At 38.0% G+C, this 19,294-nt stretch overlaps 2 protein-coding genes and 2 long non-coding RNA genes across 6 annotated transcripts in view; 2 read left to right on the forward strand and 2 right to left on the reverse strand.

The window, feature by feature from the left end:
* Positions 1–4,064: 4,064 nt before the first annotated feature.
* LOC128861173 (replication protein A 32 kDa subunit) lies at positions 4,065–5,211 on the reverse strand. The gene is made up of 4 exons (XM_054099100.1): positions 5,110–5,211; positions 4,923–4,981; positions 4,300–4,874; positions 4,065–4,248 (listed from the first exon to the last, which is right to left on the reverse strand). The coding sequence occupies exons 1-4, from the start codon at positions 5,126–5,128 to the stop codon at positions 4,170–4,172; spliced, it is 732 nt and encodes a 243-aa protein (XP_053955075.1). The 5' UTR covers positions 5,129–5,211; the 3' UTR covers positions 4,065–4,169.
* On the forward strand, positions 5,155–7,076 carry LOC128861174 (uncharacterized). 2 transcript variants are annotated; one of them, XR_008454345.1, is made up of 4 exons: positions 5,155–5,443; positions 5,707–5,940; positions 6,001–6,184; positions 6,244–7,076. It is a non-coding gene; the product is annotated as an uncharacterized LOC128861174 (long non-coding RNA). The 2 variants fall into 2 exon arrangements; XR_008454344.1 differs by lacking the exon at positions 5,155–5,443 and having other exon boundaries at positions 5,511–5,940.
* A 1,645-nt stretch (positions 7,077–8,721) lies between these two features.
* On the reverse strand, positions 8,722–9,617 carry LOC128861175 (uncharacterized). 2 transcript variants are annotated; one of them, XR_008454346.1, is made up of 4 exons: positions 9,338–9,617; positions 9,141–9,271; positions 8,864–9,080; positions 8,722–8,793 (listed from the first exon to the last, which is right to left on the reverse strand). It is a non-coding gene; the product is annotated as an uncharacterized LOC128861175 (long non-coding RNA). The 2 variants fall into 2 exon arrangements; XR_008454347.1 differs by having other exon boundaries at positions 8,738–8,800.
* Positions 9,618–16,063: 6,446 nt separating this feature from the next.
* The window catches only part of LOC128861176 (ER membrane protein complex subunit 10), a 38,005-nt gene continuing 34,774 nt past the window's right edge, over positions 16,064–19,294 (forward strand). Inside the window, exons 1-3 of the mRNA XM_054099102.1 lie at positions 16,064–16,185; positions 16,237–16,407; positions 16,463–16,659. Of these exons, the coding sequence (XP_053955077.1) occupies positions 16,123–16,185; positions 16,237–16,407; positions 16,463–16,659 (431 nt within the window). The 5' untranslated portion in view covers positions 16,064–16,122. The remainder of the gene's footprint in view (positions 16,186–16,236; positions 16,408–16,462; positions 16,660–19,294) is intronic.

Raw genomic sequence — 19,294 nt, forward strand, 5'->3', positions numbered from 1 at the left:
AGTACTTCTCTAGTGATGAGCTCATATCTGGTGGCTTTTTTGGTTTAAAGCTTTTTTATTGATACTTTCACTTCGTTTTATGAAAATTTTTTGAGTCCTTCTGTTGTTGTTGTTGTAGCAGTATCTTCGCCCTGTCAGTGTAGTGTAATTACCGGTCGTCTTCGTCTAGCTCATCTAACGGTAGACCCAGGAAACTGGCAGTTTCGACGGGTTGGGTCCAGAGGGAGAGAGGTGTTAGATGAGTGGGTTTGATGGGGCATGTGAAGAGGTGGTTAGTGTCGTGCGGGGTACCTTCACATGCTGGACATATGTTTAGTATGTCGGGGTCGATTCTGGATAGGTAGGAGTTTAACCTGCTACAATATCCAGAACGTAATTGTGCCAGGATTACGCGGGCCGTCCACGTAATTGAGGAAGTGTCTCCTGATGTGCCTGGGAGGTGGCTCAGGCTCGAGCAGGTGTCTGCATGGGTGAGGCCTACGGTGACACCCAAGCAGAAACTGCTTGCCGAGCATTTTGTTATGTTCCTTGACCGGGAGCATGTGCGCCTCGTCATGTAAATGTTGTAAAGGGGACATCAGGAGACATCCTGTCGCGGTCCTGATGGCAGTATTCTGGCAGGTCAGAAGCTTCGTCCACTGCGTATCACTGGTTCCAGGCGACCAGACAGGCGCGGCATAGTTCAGAACCGGTCGGCCTATTGCTTTGAAAGTCGACAGCAACATTTCTTTGTCTTTGCCCCAAGTGCTGCCGGCAACCGACTTGAGGACCTTGTTGCGATTCTGTACTCTCGTTGCAATAGCGGTTGTGTGCGCCGAGAAGGAGAGCAAGCTGTCAAAGGTGACTCCCAAAATTCTGGGGTTGTTTATCGTCGGAATTGGGGTATCGTCGACGTGTACCTGAAGTGGCAGCTTGACCTCCTTTGTCCAGGTGGTAAAAAGGGTCGCCGTGGATTTGGTGGGAGAAAGTTTTAAGTTTCTCGCCGTGAAGAAGCGAGAAAGGCGGGCGAGGTAGTCGTTTACTTTTGAGCATAGGCCATCAATGTCATTGCCCGAAGCCATTATCGTGCAGTCGTCGGCATATGAGACCAGTGAGACTCCCTCTGGTGGCTGGGGGAGTCCTTCTGTTTCTGCTTGCTGGACGCAGCTATAAAAAGTGTCTACAATATTAGTTATATCTTCGTTGATCTTGAGAGAGTGCTTCAGATAAATTGCTGAGGATATAAGCGTCCGGAAGTACTTCGAATCAGTTTTACTGTTGTAAAGACAGCATGTGGCAAGTGAGTCAGCTAAGTATTTATTCAACGTGATTTGTACGGGAGAGTGGTCGGAGAAAAGTTCGTAAAATGAGTTACAGGTTATTTCACTTGCCGAAATACCTTTTGCTACACAAATCGGATATTTTATTAGTGGCAGTCGACCAATATGTTGGGGAGACTGAGGCGGGTTTTCCACAACTATGCTCGTGGCTTGGATAGCTTCATGCACTGTTTTATCGGAATGCATTGTGTGATAAAACTTGTAATTGGGGATACAAAAGTAGCTTTTATCAGTGAAATGAGTTTCCGATATTAGGAAAATATCAATGTTTTTTTTTTAGCGTTGCAGAGGAGAATATTAATGGGTTTGATGGGCCTAATTTTTGTGTCGTGAGGGCAACGAGTAGGTTCATCATTGATGAGACTTGTTACAATACTTGTTGGAGGAGTGCGATCATTGACTCCGATGTTGTTTCTTTAGGCTGAGGGGCAGAGGATGAACTTATATTTTCTGGGATTATTTTAGCAACTTGGGAATATGCAAGTGAGTTAGGGCTGTGTCTAGTCTTGGGTAGGAGGAATGGACTCTGATAAATTTTGAACGACGGGTGTTGGGTTCTCATCCTTTTTTCTCAATGGTGGTTATATCAGCTTCTGTAGACTTTTGTATATCTTGCATTCTTTATAATTTGCTGGGTAATTTTCTTTGCATAAGGCTCATTTGACATGGTGTCTGTTTTCGTCTTACGCATGCAATTTGAGGATAAGTGTGCTCCAGCGCACTTATGCAAACGGGTTTTCTGTGGCAGAAGGTTTTTGTGTGGCTGTATCTTTATTTTTTGGGCTCGGTTTCAACTCGACAACGAGTGGCTTGTAATTATGTGCTTGATGTTGTGTATATTTGTCGCTGTGTGAGCGAGATCATTAAGCTTTTGACAGATTTTTCCAGTGTCAATAGATGTGTACATATTTTTGAGAATTAGCTTGAAGTTTCGTTTTTTTTGGCTTATACATATGTATAAAATTCGGTGTCGTTTTGCTCCAGGAGGAGAACTATTTTTTTGTATGCTTTAGGGGTGGATGATTGTATTTTTATTTGCTCATTGTTAATGAGCTTCAAATCGTAAGAGCCAGAAGCATTTTGATGTAAGCGCTTCATCAAAGGGATAATATTTTTAACTTTATCAACAAATATTTGTGGGGGGCTTCGGGATTTTTTCTTCTTGCGGCTTGGGGTTTTTTCTATTTTCTCTTTTAATCTCAAGGGAAGAGAAATGATTTTCAGAGGACTCGGAGCAACCTAGCCAATACTGATCGAGTTTAGCTTGGTTTAGGGATATTTTTGGCTTACCTGGGCTATCACGCGGTCATGTTTTGTGGTCAACAGTTTGTCAACCAGATTTACTGGTTGAAGGTGTTGGAGAAAAACTCTGATGTTGATTTTGAATGAGCCTCCCATTTAGAGCGGATTGGGGAGAGGCTTCTCCGATTTTCTGGTTGTGTAGGAACTTCAGCTGTTCTTGCAGTAAATTAATTTTCTGCTGTATAATTTTCTGTTGGGTAATTTGTACATGAGTTTCCAAGGGTTTTGCCGAGTTAACATTTGGGGAAAGACATTGTGTACTCCACGGAGAAGAAGGGGTTATTGGCAATGGTTGCTGTTTGATGTTGTTGGGCTTGCTGTTCCAGTTGTTGTTGATGCTACTTTTGTTACTGTTTGGAACCAGCCCGATTTGGTGGGGTGTGGCCGACGCCCATTTTTAATTTTGTAAATTATTGTTATTGTTCTTTAAATTATATTTAATTTTTTTTTTAAGTTAAGATGTGGACTGAGCAGGATATTGAAAAATATGATATGCTGTGGTGCAAATACAGGATATGTTTTAGAGCTCAGTTAATGTGTGAGCTCGATATGAGTTTATTATATATGTAAGTTTGTTGTAATTTTTGGAACGCGCCTGTAGCTGTTGTATTGCTACATTGAATTACTTTATGATTTCTGTTACAAAATCCGTAAATGCTTGGCACCAGATTCAAATCCTGAGACCGTCATTACTTTTAATTATGTTATTAAATGATTTATTAGACGCAGTTATTATAAACGCATTTATGTAGATCACATACACATACATATGTACGTACATATACAATATATTGCGAAGTTGCTAACTTCTTCATATATTTTAACTTCCAAGTTACTAACTTCGCAATATATTGTACAATTGTTCCGAATTGGGCAAATGGTGATATTTTTGCTGTGGCGAGTGCGTGCCGGTGCATATACCTATGTATGCTGACTTATAGGTGATTAATGCATATGTAATCGTATTATAAGTCCACAAAATTAATCTACCCGTTCACATAAGACAGATTACTTCCAAAATTGACAACCAGCTGTCAGTACTGCTTTAAAAGGTTTTTCTTCATAGAAATAGCTTTGGTGGAATATTTTGGAGTTTTTGATTTAACTATTATATAGCGGTCGCCCCTCGACAGGCAATGGCAAACCTCCGAGTGTATTTCTGCCATGAAAAAAGCTCCTCATAAAAAAATATCTGCCGTTCGGAGTCGGCTTGAAACTGTAGGTCCCTCCATTTGTGGAACATCAAGACGCACATCACAAACAGGAGGAGGAGCTCTGCCAAACGTCCAAAAGGGTGTACGCGCCAATTATAAATATATATATAATCTCGCTTTTTAATTACCGAGTGGGAGTAAAGTACGAAAAAGCAGAAACGAATTAATATATTACTTTTCCTTAATGTTAAGTTTTACCTTTAACATCTAGCTATAATATCTTGTCAACTATCATCGCTACAGCTTTATTATTTTTTATAGTACTAACGTACAGAGTAAACTCCATTCGTATAAAAATATATTTGTTCAATAAAATAAATGCATTTCACAGGTTTTACTCTGAACTTACAAAATGATCAGCATCAAAACTGGAATATATATGGCCTTCAGAAATCAAAAACTCGATTATGGAGCTGAAATTACAAATTCTTTAATATATAATGGTTTTAAAACCTACGCCATACTTAATCTCGTTGGCGCTGATGTGACTAAATTTTAGCTGCAATTCTTTCCGGCTAATACCTTCCGTAGTTATATTGTTCTTAACAGCTTGAAGAACAGCCAACTGTTTCCCCTCTAAGCCAAGGTAATTATTTCCTCCTATATTATTCGGATTGAGACCACTCGCTTCAATATTAGTACTTATTTTATCAGAGGACTTCGTAGCGAAATCTTCAGATTTATATCGAACATTAAGTACTTCTAACACATGAGTACAAACTTCGTTTGAATTCATAATGGCAAACATTTTAAAAACCATTAACATTTTTTGATGGCCCTGCGTACGAACACTACCATAGAGTTTGACGTAATTGTTTAGCATAACGTCAGGAGCCTTCAAAGTGTCGCCTTCTTCCAACCAATAGTGTGCTTCAATTTGTCCAGAGAGATCCTCCAGGGTATAGGTGATTTTAGTAGATGATATATCTATTGAACGAACAACAGCTACACATGTTATCATTCCAAACGACATCCCAAACATTAGGAAATTTCCTTCTTGCGATAGAATAATTTGTTTAATAAACACCGGAGCAATACCCTTCAAATAGCTAAAGTTAGTTAAGTTCATTAAATTGACTTTCCTTACCTCAGCCGAAGCAGAGCTTCCCTTGGCACTATTTTGTGTTGCTCCTAAGCTCCCAACAACTGCAACAAAAATAATTTTTTGAGCTAATAACGACTAAACAATCGGTATTATTGCGAATTCTACGTGAACGGGAACGAACTACAAAAAAAGCACAAAAAGCTAAAAAAAATTATTAGTTTAGACTTACTAGACGAATCCATTTCCATAACAGCGCGCGCTATGATATGTCGAACTGAGGAATCAACATCGATGTTTGCAAACAACGATATTTTTCGATATTATCGAGTATTCAAATCGTAGAATTTTATTCTTCGGATGTTTGAGCATAGATAATGGGACTGTTCGTGAAGAAATTTCTTCTTAACAATTGTTATTGTTGTTTTTACTGGATACATTTTTACTTGCACAAATTTGAAAGTGAGAAAAAAGCTAATCGCAAAGTAAAAATAAACACGAATTAATATTTGTGGATTGAGTCAGAGTTCTGAATTTAAACAAAAATGGTGTTTAAAATGGTTAATGTAAGTAAATATTATATAAAATATTTTAGATACAATTTATAAAGTTTCGTTGAAGTCATATATTAAATAGGAATCAGCCAATTATATAGTGGTATGTGTTTCTGAATCAAAGCCTTGAGTCACCGTTGCTGTAGTTCCCGAAATACAAATCGGAAGCACTGAAGATATCTTTCGTTTTAAGTTCGCACATCGTTGTTATTAATTCATTTGGCAATACACCAATATATGCATACGTTAATAGACCCAAGGCGAATTTATTACAGGTGATGGCAACCGGCGTACGTATAAACCTACATGTATTTGTTGTTGCCTTTGGTGTAGGCATCACGTCAAAATCAGCTGTTTGTTTTCAGGGTGATTTGCTTGTGAAACGTAAATAAAATAATTCATGTTTCGCGTTTAAATTGCTTAGTACTTCCGATTAATTTATTAAATTGTGGGCCTGAGTAAATTGCTTTGAAGATGCCAGCATATGCAATGCGGTGATGTGTGTGCAGGTAAGCAAAGAGAATACTTAACGATACTTGCAATTAAATAATATTTCTTCCTAAGCGCAGCACCGGCTTGGAGGATTCGATGCAATTACAATGAGCGTTAAAAACGCTCGCCAAAACTAAGCATTGATTGTTTTCCATATTTATAACGATTAGAAGAGGAAAAAGAGCCAACACGCTTACCTAATTTACTACTTGAAGAAAAGTTAGCTGAAAGACCACGCTGGAAATAGTCACAAAATAAAAGGTCACCACATTTCCCACAGTTCATTGAATATTTAGTGCTTAGTTTATGTGTTCTTGTAGATATGAAAAAAGTCACCTACATTTGCGGTATTTTAATTTATAATACATATTTCAAGTCTGCCACGGGCATTAATAAGGTGAAAATGAAAATAGAGGATGATGTTTGGACACGGAAAAGATTAAAATAGAGAAACACAACAAAAAAAAACTTCGAAACAAGGGCAAAATTAAAATCTTACTGCATACTAAGAGTAATGTATGCAATATTTTAGCTCAATTGTTATTTTTAATTTGCAATTTTTACATGTGTAATTCTCTATCATCTTGGCTATCAGAAATCCGCCCTTGGCTACTAATGACTATGATGACTTTATGTAAATACTGTTGAGAATCGCATACCATATAAACTGTACACTTAAAAATTCTAGATAACAAATTTCTTACATGCTTGGGAACTCATTTTATATTATATATTTATCTACAATATAATATAAAAATAAGTCGGGGTTTCCTTCCTGACCCTATAACTCGAGAACGCACTAACCGATTTCCACGGTTTTGCATTCGTTGTAAAGGTCTCGGGCTCCGTGACGTTTATAACATGTACTCTGCTCAGTTAATTTCATGTAACATTTATTATGCGCACGTTTTTTCAAACGCTAACTTAAAACCGGTATTTCGTTCACTGTGATATTTTAAAATTGAGGTTAAAGTTATTCGTTTACTAACAGTTCAACTGGAAACTATTAAATCAATCACATGTATTGTGCAAATTTTTGTTTAACTTCAACAGCAGGCATTTGTCCTTAAGGTGGTAAGTTGAACTGTGTAAATTATGTGGATCGTTCATTTGAGGTTAAATTCACCAGTCTGTCCATAGTCCAAAATGCCGAGAGGACGACGTGCGTACATATAATAAGAGAAAATGCCCGATTGAGACAACGTGTGAGCAGATCATTGGCATCATACAATCGCTTGGCATTTCAATATGGTCCCACTGCGAAGGATAGTGATGATGACAATTTAGATATTGGACCAATGACGACTGTATGCCGATATTGCAATGCGTTAAAGATCAAAAAACAAACGGCTGGATTGTGCTGCGCAAGAGGAAAAGTCAAACCGGATCCTTTACTTACACCACCACAGCCACTGAAACAATTGTTCGATGGAACTAATCCCGATTCCAACCATTTTCTTCAACGCATCGTTAAATACAATAACTGCTTTCGCATGATTCCTTTGAGGCTAATATCATTCGAAAAGGCGGAAACATTAATGCAAGCGGTGGACAATAATACTGGTGGTATATTCTTCCTGGACGCACCTGGAGGAACAGGAAACCATTTGGCATTTCATTGATTTTGGCCACTATTCGATCAAGATGTGACATAGTTTTGGCGTTAGCATCATCTGGAATTGCGGCGACTCTTCTAGATGGCGGTCCTACTGCACATTCTGCGCTTAAGTTGCCACTCAATTTAAACACAATTGATACTCTAAAATGCAATATTTCCCGATCCAGTGCAATGGGAAAATTGTTGATGCAATGCAAGCTCATTGTTTGGGATGAGTGCACAATGGCACATAAGAAATCACTTGAAGCACTTAACTTCACACTGAAGGATCTTCGGCGAAATAACAACATCTTTGGCGGCTTGATGATATTGTTGGCAGGCGATTTCAGGCAGACGTTGCCAGTAATTCCCCGTGGAATGTCTGCAGATAAATTGAATGCTTGCCTGAATGCATCACCTTTGTGGAAAACCGTAAAAACATTACCGCTAACCTTTAATATCAGAGTTCAACTTCAAAATGATCAAAGTGCTGCACAATTTTCCAAACAATTGTTAGCTGTTGGAAATGGAAAAGTCCCAGTTGATGCGTTAGCTGGATTAATTACTCTTACCAACGACTTTTGCCGATTTGTACATTCTCAGTTAGCTCTTACCGAAAATGTTTTCCCAAACAGAATTATGCTTAGTTAAGTCAACGAGCAATTCGAGTAGGGAAACCATCCGCTTTGTTTGAGTTAACGTCAGACCAAAGAACAACAAATGGGGTTTACCAAAGAGCACTTCAATGAAACGGATAATTTGCGGACACGTATAACGCTTCGATCCGGTATTTACTTTGGATTCACTTTCATTTTTTACTTAAAGAAGCTCAACTAAATTACACTTCATTTTTGTATTTGAAATGAATTCATTACTGTTGTGAAATGAAATACAATTTTTCCTTTTCAAATATAAAACAAAAAAAAAAATATTTTTTTTTAATCTTTTAATCCCCAAACGAAATGTTACAAAAAACAAAGTCATCGGGTGGCGAAACGGAGTTCGCCGGGTTTGCTAGTACTTTATTAAATATGTATAAAAGAAAAAAATATTCTTTTTTTTACTTATTTTTTATTTTTTTTAAGATACAAGAAAACCTTAATTTTTATAATTTGTATTTAGAACATAAGTTCTTAAACTTTGAAATATTAATTGAAAAATAGATTATTTAATTTAATTTAAATTTATATTAATTTTATTTCATCCATTAGGATTTTATCCTCTCCTGCGCGCTGTGCGGTATCAATATAAGTCTGTATGACGTCCTATAAATCTGTGAGCTCCAATGATATAAAAAACAAATGATTATTTACGCCTATTATTCGAATTATTATTGTGTATACCTGCTTATACCCGATATCTCAATTAGCATTTAATTTCAATCCATGCAACAAAAGATCTAATGTATTTACTGGCAATTTCCTGGTTTATAATCGCAATTGTATGTTTAAAACTGAAATATTTGCTTCTAGCTTCCAACAGTGCATGTGGTAACTCGGCAGCTTCAATTAAGGAATTCTGTTTGACGAACAAATACAACAGCTCTGGACAATTTGCCAACTGTTGGTATGCATCTTTTTAATAAATTATATAAAACGTTTTTACACCGAAATTTCATACCTTGTCGTCATTATATAGCCATTGCGGTAAAAAAGTGTTGAGACTTAGCAGCTTGTTTACTATATATTTACGTGCGCTAGTAGAATTATCTAACTCATAATCATCAATGAGTTTTTGTAACAGTGACAAATCTAAATTATAGAAAAAATCACATAGCAAAGAAAATGTTTGTATAGAAACTACTTTTTCTCACCAACCATTTCAATTTCTTGTAACCACGCCCATGCTTCATTGGTGCTTTCCTTGGTAATATGGCGTACCCATTGGGAAGAGGTGATAATCCGAGGCCAGTTAGCAGCTTCAATGTAGCAGTATATAAACCACCACCAGATAAAATTATTGCCAATTCTTGGGGACCTGCATTAATAAATCTTTGTACGCCTTTTCGATAATCAGCGAGTCGAACTAGTGCTTTGTATGGTGTTTTAATTTTCAATACAAATAATATATGCACCAAGGCGTATCTATAAAAGGGGATAGCAGTTGTACAAAAACAAAAAGTTACATGTATTTTGTTCTTGCTTTTTTGGCACAAGTGTCAAAATAATTATTTGCTAGGCGAATTGGTTTGTGAATAGTAAATAAACGCGAGTGTCGCGTTAAATTGTTCGAAGTACATTTGTGTTATTAATAGCAAAAATAATTAACAACTAGGATTATTATTTACTCCTGAGCAAGAAGTTACAGCAGTCATAATAACAAAGTATTCAATTTTGTTATTAAATGGAAGGGGAGAGCAGGAAAAACGAAATTTGCGGAGACCTACCTACTATAAAAGTACATTATGAATTTTATTAATATCTTGCAGACTCAAATCATACATGTGAATGATCATCATCAACATTTGTGGGCCTGCCTTGTGGTGATGTGCATGTAAATGCAAGTAAACCAGTGAATACTTTCTCTGCTTCCATTTAGATAGAATTTCACCTATATGCAGCGTGTGCTAGTTATGAGGACTCCATAACTCCCAATTGAAATGCTTCCAAAAAGCTACAATTTACTTTTGTTTTTTATTTATTACAATTTCTTTACTTAGCTTATAGAATTGATCTTGTCTATGACTATGACGTTGTCGGATAACTATATGAATTACATTCGTTATATACTACACAAAACTAGCGTTATAATAATATAAATTCATATATATATATATATATATATATGTATTCCAAATAAATACGCGGCTATGAGAAGAACTGGTTTACATTCAGGGGAAAAGTGTTTGCTAATTTACAAATTAAAAGTGGATTTGTTCGCAAATAAGTACATAAAATTAGTTTATTTCCAACTAATAACTATTTGGATTTTAGATGTAATGATTTGCGCTTCATGGTATCATTACATTCAAAATCTGAATAGTTATTAGTTTGACATGAACTAATTTTATGCTGCTTTCTTTTCTAGGCAGAGCTAGTACGAATCGGAATTTATCCGAATTTATCTGCACTCTGTTTGGCAAGTGGCTAGATTATTCCACCCCTTATCTATTCGTATTTTCATGTCCGCAGCGATTTCTTTATATTCCGTATTTAAAGGTTTCAGTATGTCGTTTTCTTGTTCGAATTGTCTGTAAACAGCGCTTTTGGCAATCTCATCTACAATTTTGTTTCCTGCAATGCCCTTATATCCGGGTAGCCTATAGATATGCAACCGTCTGTCTGCGGCTAATCTTTCTATGGCTTCCTTGCTTCTTAGAGCACTTTTAGATGAGATTTGGTATCAGTTTATTGCTTTTATCGCAGCTTGGCTGTCAACGTATATATTTATTTTGGAGTTGCTTGATGTATTTTGATCGCAATATCAATCAGTGACAAGTTGAGTATTCTTTCATAGACCCCATGTAACTCCCAGCATCTTTTTACAGGTGTACAGTGCGTTGCTGGCCTTTTTCTTCCTATAATCTAATATATTGTACTTCCATGATAGTTTACTATCCAAAATTACTCCAAGGTACTTTGTTTGGTTTTCCTTCGACAAAAGTTTTCTGAGCCTAGCCGCTTCTTTTGTACTTCTTTCCATGATTCTCTTTTGGCCCTACGTTTCTCTTTCTTATAAGTTCGTCGTAGATTGTTATATTCCTCCCAGCAGGATTCATTGTCGGCTGCCCATGCCAATTTATAGAATTCTAATACACTTCGCCTTTGTGATCCCAGCTCCTTGTTCCATCAATGTCGCTTTGATCTGCGTTTTAAGCGTAGGTGAGTGCATGCTGCGAGATATGCTTTATTAGGTGCCCTTGTCACCGTTCTAACACTCTCTTCCAGTTAAACACAAGAGCTGAACCTGCGAGGTCTCAATGGTTTTTGCATTAGCAATTTTCTGAACAGATCCTAGTTTGTATTTCTAGGATTTCTGAAGGTATTGCTCTTTAGATTGGGCGTGAATGTTATTCTGAAATGTATATATCTGTGATCGGAGAAAGAAGGCGTTAATAACACTCTCCAATCTACTACCAGCGTAAGGTTATTTGTAAAGGTTAAGTCTAGAACATTTTTCGAGGTAGGTCCAATATATGTTGGTTACTCCCCACGGATTGCTACTTCTAGTCTACTTTGTAAAATAAAATTGAATAGGGACTCACCTCTATCGTTTCTATCGGAGCTTTCCCAGATGGTATGATGTGAGTTTCCATCGGATCCTATGGCAAGCGCTAGCTTCCTTCGCGCAGCTTCCTTGACCAAATTGTGAAGCTCGTCCGGCGGTATGACATGTAGCAGGACCCAAGAAGTAAAGCTTTATTCTTGCAGTCCTGGATTGTCACTACTGTCTGTAGCGATCGGGAAGTATGTATTGTAGATTGGTGAGTCTAGTCCAGACACTAGGCTTCCCGAACCAATCCACGGTTTCTGGACCAGAGCCACATCGTAGTTGGCCCCTTCTAGATTCTGAAGGAGCTCAACTGAGGCTTCCTTACATTTTCGAAGATTTATTTGAAGGATCTTCAGCATCAGACTTCGGTTCCTTCACGGGTTTGGATGCCTGCTCCAGCTCACCCTCCTTCACGTCTTGTAGATTTAGGGCGGTTTCGATGTTGTCTTCTATGCCGTGATCCTTCTCCTCCTCCCCAGTTTCCACCGTGTTTTGATTAATGTCTGTTGGGTTACATTTTTTGAGGTGAAGGTACACGCTACCAATAACCCACGCCATTTCCCAAACCTTGCATATAAGATGCCCTCCGCTTTTTTTTTTAATTTGGAGCATGGCCAAAGTGAACGCTGAAGCGTTTCTAGCTCACTTTGAAGCAATTCCCATGCCGTAATAGAAGAAGGTACACCACGCCAGTCGAAACAGAGAAGCAGAGGCGGAAGCTGCATATTTCAGACAATCCCGAAAAGCGCTGAAGCAAGCAATCATCGCCAGTAAGAAGGCAAAATGGGAGAAACTTCGAAGGGATCTAAATAGCTACTCTTGGAGTGTGGGCTATAAAATTGTCGCGGGGAAGCTAAATGCCAACTCCACACCAGAACTTCTAGACAGAGATGCTATCAGCAAAATAGTGTTCAGACTGTTCCCCACGCACCCTATGCTGTGCGGGGACCGAGACCCCAAGGGAACGAGATGTTCCTACCCTTCACCGAGAAAGAGCTTAAAATCGCAGGAAGAAGCCTCAAAAGAAACAAAGCTCCAAGCCCCTATGGCAGCTCTCAAATTTATGGCTGAAAGCCGACCAGATGTGACGCTCGATGTTTTCAATGCATGCATTGCTCAAAGCATCTTCCCTAAGCTGTGGAAAATACAGAAACTGATGCTGATCAGTAAGGTTAAGGGTGACCCAGCGCTACCGTCAGCTTGGCGTCCGCTTTGCATGCTGGACAGCGCCGGCAAATTGCTTGAGAAACTCATGCAGCGCAGACTTGCAGAGTCTGTTCAGAGTGCAGGAGGACTATCAGCAAGGCAATACGGTTTCCGACGCGGAAAACCAACCCTTGGCGCAATACAGGAGGTGGAAAGCAGCGCTCAACGCTGATGCCACTACCCGAACCACATCACCGTCCTAGAAACGCTTGCGCACACTTTTTTCGCACCTTTAACATCCTACGATGGATAAACATTATAAAGGCACTACGAGAAGGGTTCGAATGTGTGCATACCTGCTAAAGATTCAGAAAACAAAAGCAATAACGTCCAACGTCCGGCACAGCTCAAGAATCTATTCTCGGCCCCGTTCTCTGCAATCAGGGCTACGATGGGATATTGAGCATAGAAATGCCAGAAGATACATATCTAGCGGAAAGAGAGCTAATTATGGCGGCCACAAGCTCAATTCTCCTGTACGGCATGCGAAGTATGGGGAATTGTGCTAAGCTGCAAAGCCAAACGCAAATCACTGGAGGCTGTGCAATGAACAGCGGCACTCAAAATTGCCTTAGCCTACCGCACTGTCTCTGGCGCAGCAATTTTCGTGATCAGCGGGCAGATACCCGTCGAACTCATGGACCGGGAACGAATGGATGCGTGGGACCCCAAGAAAAAACACGTCATCATTAGCTTCTCAGAACGGAGATGCCAAACCATACTCTGGTGGCAAAGCCGATGGAACACTGAACCGAGTGGCAGATGGACGGCGAAACTTATTCCATCAATTGACAAATGGGTCCAAAGGGACTTCGGGGAAGTGAACTACTTCTTAATTCAGTTCCTCTCGAGCCACGGATACTTCCGGAGATCCCTATACCGCATGGGCAAGATAACCGATTCCAAGTGCATATACTGCGAAGCGCTGAGCGATGATTAGTTGTAACATATGGCTCGCGGAAAGAAATGCTCTAAGGGAGCAGATTGTCGACATCGCACCGAGCAACATAATCAGCAAAATGTTTGAACGCGAGGATAGCTGGAACGCGGTAAATAAATACATCGAGAACGTACTACAGAAAAAAAGATTGACCTCAGATAGAGACGTAAGAAGACGAGCCTATAGCATAAAAGCTGGCTACAAATATGGTGGACCCAGACGTGGGTGAATAGAATTGGTCCTTTATGGATGCCGTTCTGGGCCCTCGCGAAGTAATATAGAAAGCAGTTCCGGGAAGGGTGTTTTCCCAGAAGAAGAAGAAGGATCGTTTTACCCTCGGCCACACCACACGATGCAGAAGACGACGGTCGCTGTAAGTGCGAAGGCATTACGAACCTTACCTCACCCACAAAAAAAAAACACTCCAACCACTTAGTATTACTAGCCACACTGGATATTAGAAATACATTCAACAGTTTAAGTTGGGACGACGTAATTGAAGACTTAAAGGTTTAATTCAAGATCCCAAATAATCTTCAATAGCTATCTAAGCAAACGCGTGCTCTTATGCAAAACGTGAAAAGGATGCAAAACTAAACAAATAACAGCAGGTGCGGAGCAAGGATCAATACTCGGACCTGAACTTTGGAATATAAGCTACGATGAAATCCTTCGAATAGAGATGCCTCGGATGTGCATTTAGTGGGATACGTAGATGACAATGCAGCTGTAATAATCGCTCGAAACACTGACGAAGCCAAAAGGAAGTTAATTCAGGTGATGATCCGAGTTCAGACATGGCTAGAAGACCATGGATTAGAGCTTCGTCATACAGAACTGTGCACAGAGCAGAGAACAGAGCACACCTTCTTTAAATGCCAGAGGTGGAACATAGAGAGAACAGGTCTGCAACGAGCTATTGATTTATTTACACCTGAAGAAATTAGCGAGAAAATGATGATAGACGAAGAAAAATGAAATGCCGTTGCAAATTTCGTGGAGAATATTATCCGAAAAAAGAAGCGTGAAATGGAAAGGTATGCTGAAGAGCATTGAGCATAGGTTTATAAAACCAGGCGACCCTGGACGAGGGTGAGTAAGTAAGTGTTCTTCCTAGGACGCCGTCTTGGCCTTCTACCTCGAAGCAATGAGGAAGCAGTCCCCGGGTGGAGGAAAACTTCCAAGAGAAGAGAAAGGATATTTTTAGTGGAATTCCCACACACGTAGTAGCGACGGTTACTATATGGTGCGAAGGTATTTTTAACCCAACCGTCAAAAATAAACTCTTTTTTAAGGTGTTGAACCTGTAGTTCGCTCAACTTTGCCATATGCGCGATCCTTTTCTTGAGACTTTATTCAAGAACTCTGGTTTTAATTGTTCCTCATTTCGTATCAAGTATTTGACATTTTAAATGTACATATAAATATTCTTCTATATTTAAATAGCTATATTAGTCTATAATGTTTTCTATAATTACCAATTTTCCCTTCCAGTTTGCTGCCATGCATCCCCAAATCATTACCGACCCCCACGAAATCATTTACAAAATAGACAGAACAACAGGCAGGGCATGAATATCAGTTCGGTTGTTCTTGTAAATTAACTGAAGGGAAAAGTGCAGTATTATGGAAAAATGTTATTTTTTCGAATGGAAGCAAGTTTTGCATTTTTGGTATCAAAGAAAGAAAAAATATTTGAAAGAAATCTGGTACAGCGCTGAATAAAGAACATGTATTACCAACAGTAAAACACATGGATAAGCTTTATTTAACCCTTATTAAACACTTATGGGCGTTTCTGGAAAGAAATATATAAAGAAAAACCAAATTACAAGCAAAGAGGTCTTGAAAGATGTTACGTGGGCGAAGATTACGTTTCGCCATTTTGTATTAAATTTTGTATTTATCTGAAAATATGACATTGTTCTAAAACTGGTCGAACTTTTCATGATCTAATGCGAATGCGATCGAGTTATGCCGATCGTCACTGTCACGAAAGTCTTCTTTCTACTTAATTGGGCGGATAGGTTGGGTGGGACAGTGCTTTTCAATCTCATTTTCCACTTCAAGTTTTCAATTTTTCTTTTTGTTTATGTTTGATAGCAATTTACATATGTAGTTAAGGAATTCCGATAGTATCGATAGTCCTAAACCATAATTAGTATTTTCTATAGTATCGTCGATAATTTTCCATCTTGTTCTAATGTTGTTTGAACATATCTAGAATACATGTTTAGTTGAAAAATGGATTATTTTCATTATATATATTGTATTGTGGCGCTGTTGATCCGTTTCCAATTTTGTTTGGTAAAATCTTCTAAAATAAGTTTGCTATGGGTTTGACTGTTAATTTTACAGGGTTATTTAGAGTATGATAATTGGGTTAATATTCAATTAAGTCATGCTGTTGATGTGCAAAATCAGAACAACTTCATATATCGAGGAAATGTTACTATTGCGAGTTTGGACAATGGTATGGCTAAAACATCTCAGGAAACTCTCACTGATAATCAGCGGGCTGGGCTTAGAGTGAGTAGCATGAGGTAACTAAGTCATAGATTTAAATACTGATGGAGGAAAATAGTCTTTAGGTCAAGCAAATGAACTATATAGGCTAAAGGCAGATGTTATTTATGCCAATGGAAAGCGAAAGGTATTTTTCAGCGCTACCAGAGCATGCAATCTCATGGAAGCTCAACTAAACGACGTCTTATGGGTTTCGGTAGACAATAGTGGATATGTGAATGCTATAACAATTTTAACTTCGGGATCGCAGAAGTGGTAAGTTTTTATTATGATTTTTGGAATTGGTGGGCTTTTCTCTCGCCATTATAATCACCAACAACAACAATCGCGATTCTTTATTCCAAACTTTTACTATTTATAACAAAATTTTTTTTTTGTAACACATATAGGGGGGACCGGGGTAGCTTCGGCTGTGGGGTACATTCGGCAATAGCGTTTTCAGTATGAAGGAGCAGTCTGGCATCACCTTATAGAGGTGAAAACTTTCGCACCACTAATAACGAATATTGATTCAAAGTTTCACTTCTTTATTTGAGCAGCTGATACAGTTACACGTGCTTTTGTGTTTTCTCGAGTGCCTAAGGTGTTTTTCGGTTATTACAAGAAAGTGTTTTCTGCCCTTTGTATTTCACATTTTTAACAAATTTTGATAGTAACTGAAAGGTAAAAATGTATATTTTGTGAAAAATGTGATTAAGGGATATACAAAATGTCAAAACGTAAAAAAAAAATAGAGAAAAGAGAAAAGGGAAGGGTCGGGGCACATTCGGCGAAAATAATACTTTAGCTATGGCACACCCACTTCAGCTAGATGAAATCGTTGGTGGAACCAAAACACCAGAACAAATTCGTCCCATTTCCCGTTTGAACGCTTCTAAAAAGACTGCTCTGAATTTTAACTAGTTCTTGTGAGAAAAAAAGGATGGAAAATAGAGTTATTGGAAAAAATTCTCAAGCAGCAAAAAGAAATATAAGGTTTTCAGCTAAAGGAAATGTTTGAAACGACAAAAATACTAAAAATGTTAAAAAGGATTCTCGCCCAAAGACCAAACAGCCTAAACTTATGTTTCGAAAGGAAATTGATACCTCTGACAAAAGTAACATAAGCATTGAATACGCAGATACTGACCAATCAATTGGATCTTTTGTTGATGGTAAGGAAACGCCGGAGGTGGACAAATTTTCAAACGATAAATTGACAAACGACTTCGAACTTAGTGTAGGAAATTTCGTTCTTACCTTACCTTCTCAAACCTGCAAAAAAAAAGTGTATTATATTGCTGAAATCATTGAGATTCTTAGTAAATGTACATTCACTGTTATCTTTCTTAGGAAGCTTGACATTCCGCAGCTTACATTTGTAAAGCCCGAGAACGAGAATATATTATTGGTTTTGAAAAGTGAAATTTTTATTTAAACTTCCAAACCCTGTGAACCCTGCTTCAACATCACGTTGTGGCACTTAATATATTTTTGAGACTGATCTAAGTAGTTTCAACACCAAATAACTTTCTATTATTTTGGCCCAAGACGCACTATTTTTCACTACAGTTAAATGAAATATGCTTTTCGTTTGTACTGATATACTATTTATTAAAATATAATTTAAGAAAAAATGTTTGAAAGAACTTTTTATTTAATAACTATACCTTACAACATGAGTGACGAAGGTGCCCCGTCAAGTGCTGGAGCTACCCCGCCATGGGGTACATTCAGCAAATTTTAATTTTTTCCAATGACCTTAAAATATTTTGTCTACACTACCATTTCAAAAAATGTCTCCATAACATTTTATTTTTAAATAACGTGGGACTTGTTCAAACTTACACAAGTTTCAATTTGTGGAATATCTAGTGAGGTATGGAGTTTCAAAAAAAAAGTGCCGAGCTACCCCGGTCTCCCCTATGTACATTTCGAAACAAAAACGAATTTTAACTAATAAATCCCGCGATTTATATGAAAATATTTTATTCTGATTTTTAGTCCAAATGTTCCCTATTTTTTATTATTTTATCGAAAGCCAAAGGACAATTTAACTCTTTTAAAAAACACAAAAGTTATATCGAACCTCTTTATTGATTGCGTTTTTTCTTGTGAAACGGTGTGTGTTCATTACTTACAGTGGTGGAAAAAAATAGACTCTTACCTTTGATATGCATTTCATCGTTCATATCTTAAATATTATTGCAATATTAAATACCGATCTTGCACACGTTTGTTTGTTTCAATATACTGCTCTCAACAACAACAAAATTATTTACCTTCCCATCATAAAAAAAGAGAAAACACCATCCAGAGTACCTAAATAGGTTGGCAAATAAAATAGACTCGTAACAGTTTAAATGGGAAAAGCTCCGTTAATTTCCACTTAAAATTTTTCAAATCAAAGAAATCAGCTAGTCCAGTATTGTATTGTCATGAATAATTATTCACTAACGTGCTTTTGAATTGAAAGTTTGTAAAATGGGTCGCCGCGTTCATTGTACCGAAAGTGAAAAAAAATCATAGAAAATCTTCGGAAAAAAGATTATACCATCAAAAATATTGCCGAAATTGTTAAAAGATCCGATTATTTAGTGAGAAATGCGCTTAAAAGCAAAAATAGAACCGACGAAAAACGGGGAAGACCACGGAAGACGACCATACTAGAAGACCGCGCTATAATGGATTCGGCAAAATTCTTGGATATTTTACAAAATGTTATGATGCCTTATGCTTCAGAGGAGATGCCGATAATTTGGAGCTTTCAACAAGACAATGATCCGAAGCACTCTGCAACTGTAACAAAAATTTGGCTGCGTAATGAAGGTATTCGGGTACTGGAATGGCCCTCGCAGAGCCCAGATCTCAACCCAATTGAAAATTTATGGGGAATAGTGAAGCGAGAGCT

The sequence above is a fragment of the Anastrepha ludens genome, chromosome 4, assembly GCF_028408465.1.
Source record: "Anastrepha ludens isolate Willacy chromosome 4, idAnaLude1.1, whole genome shotgun sequence".
Taxonomy (NCBI): domain Eukaryota; kingdom Metazoa; phylum Arthropoda; class Insecta; order Diptera; family Tephritidae; genus Anastrepha; species Anastrepha ludens.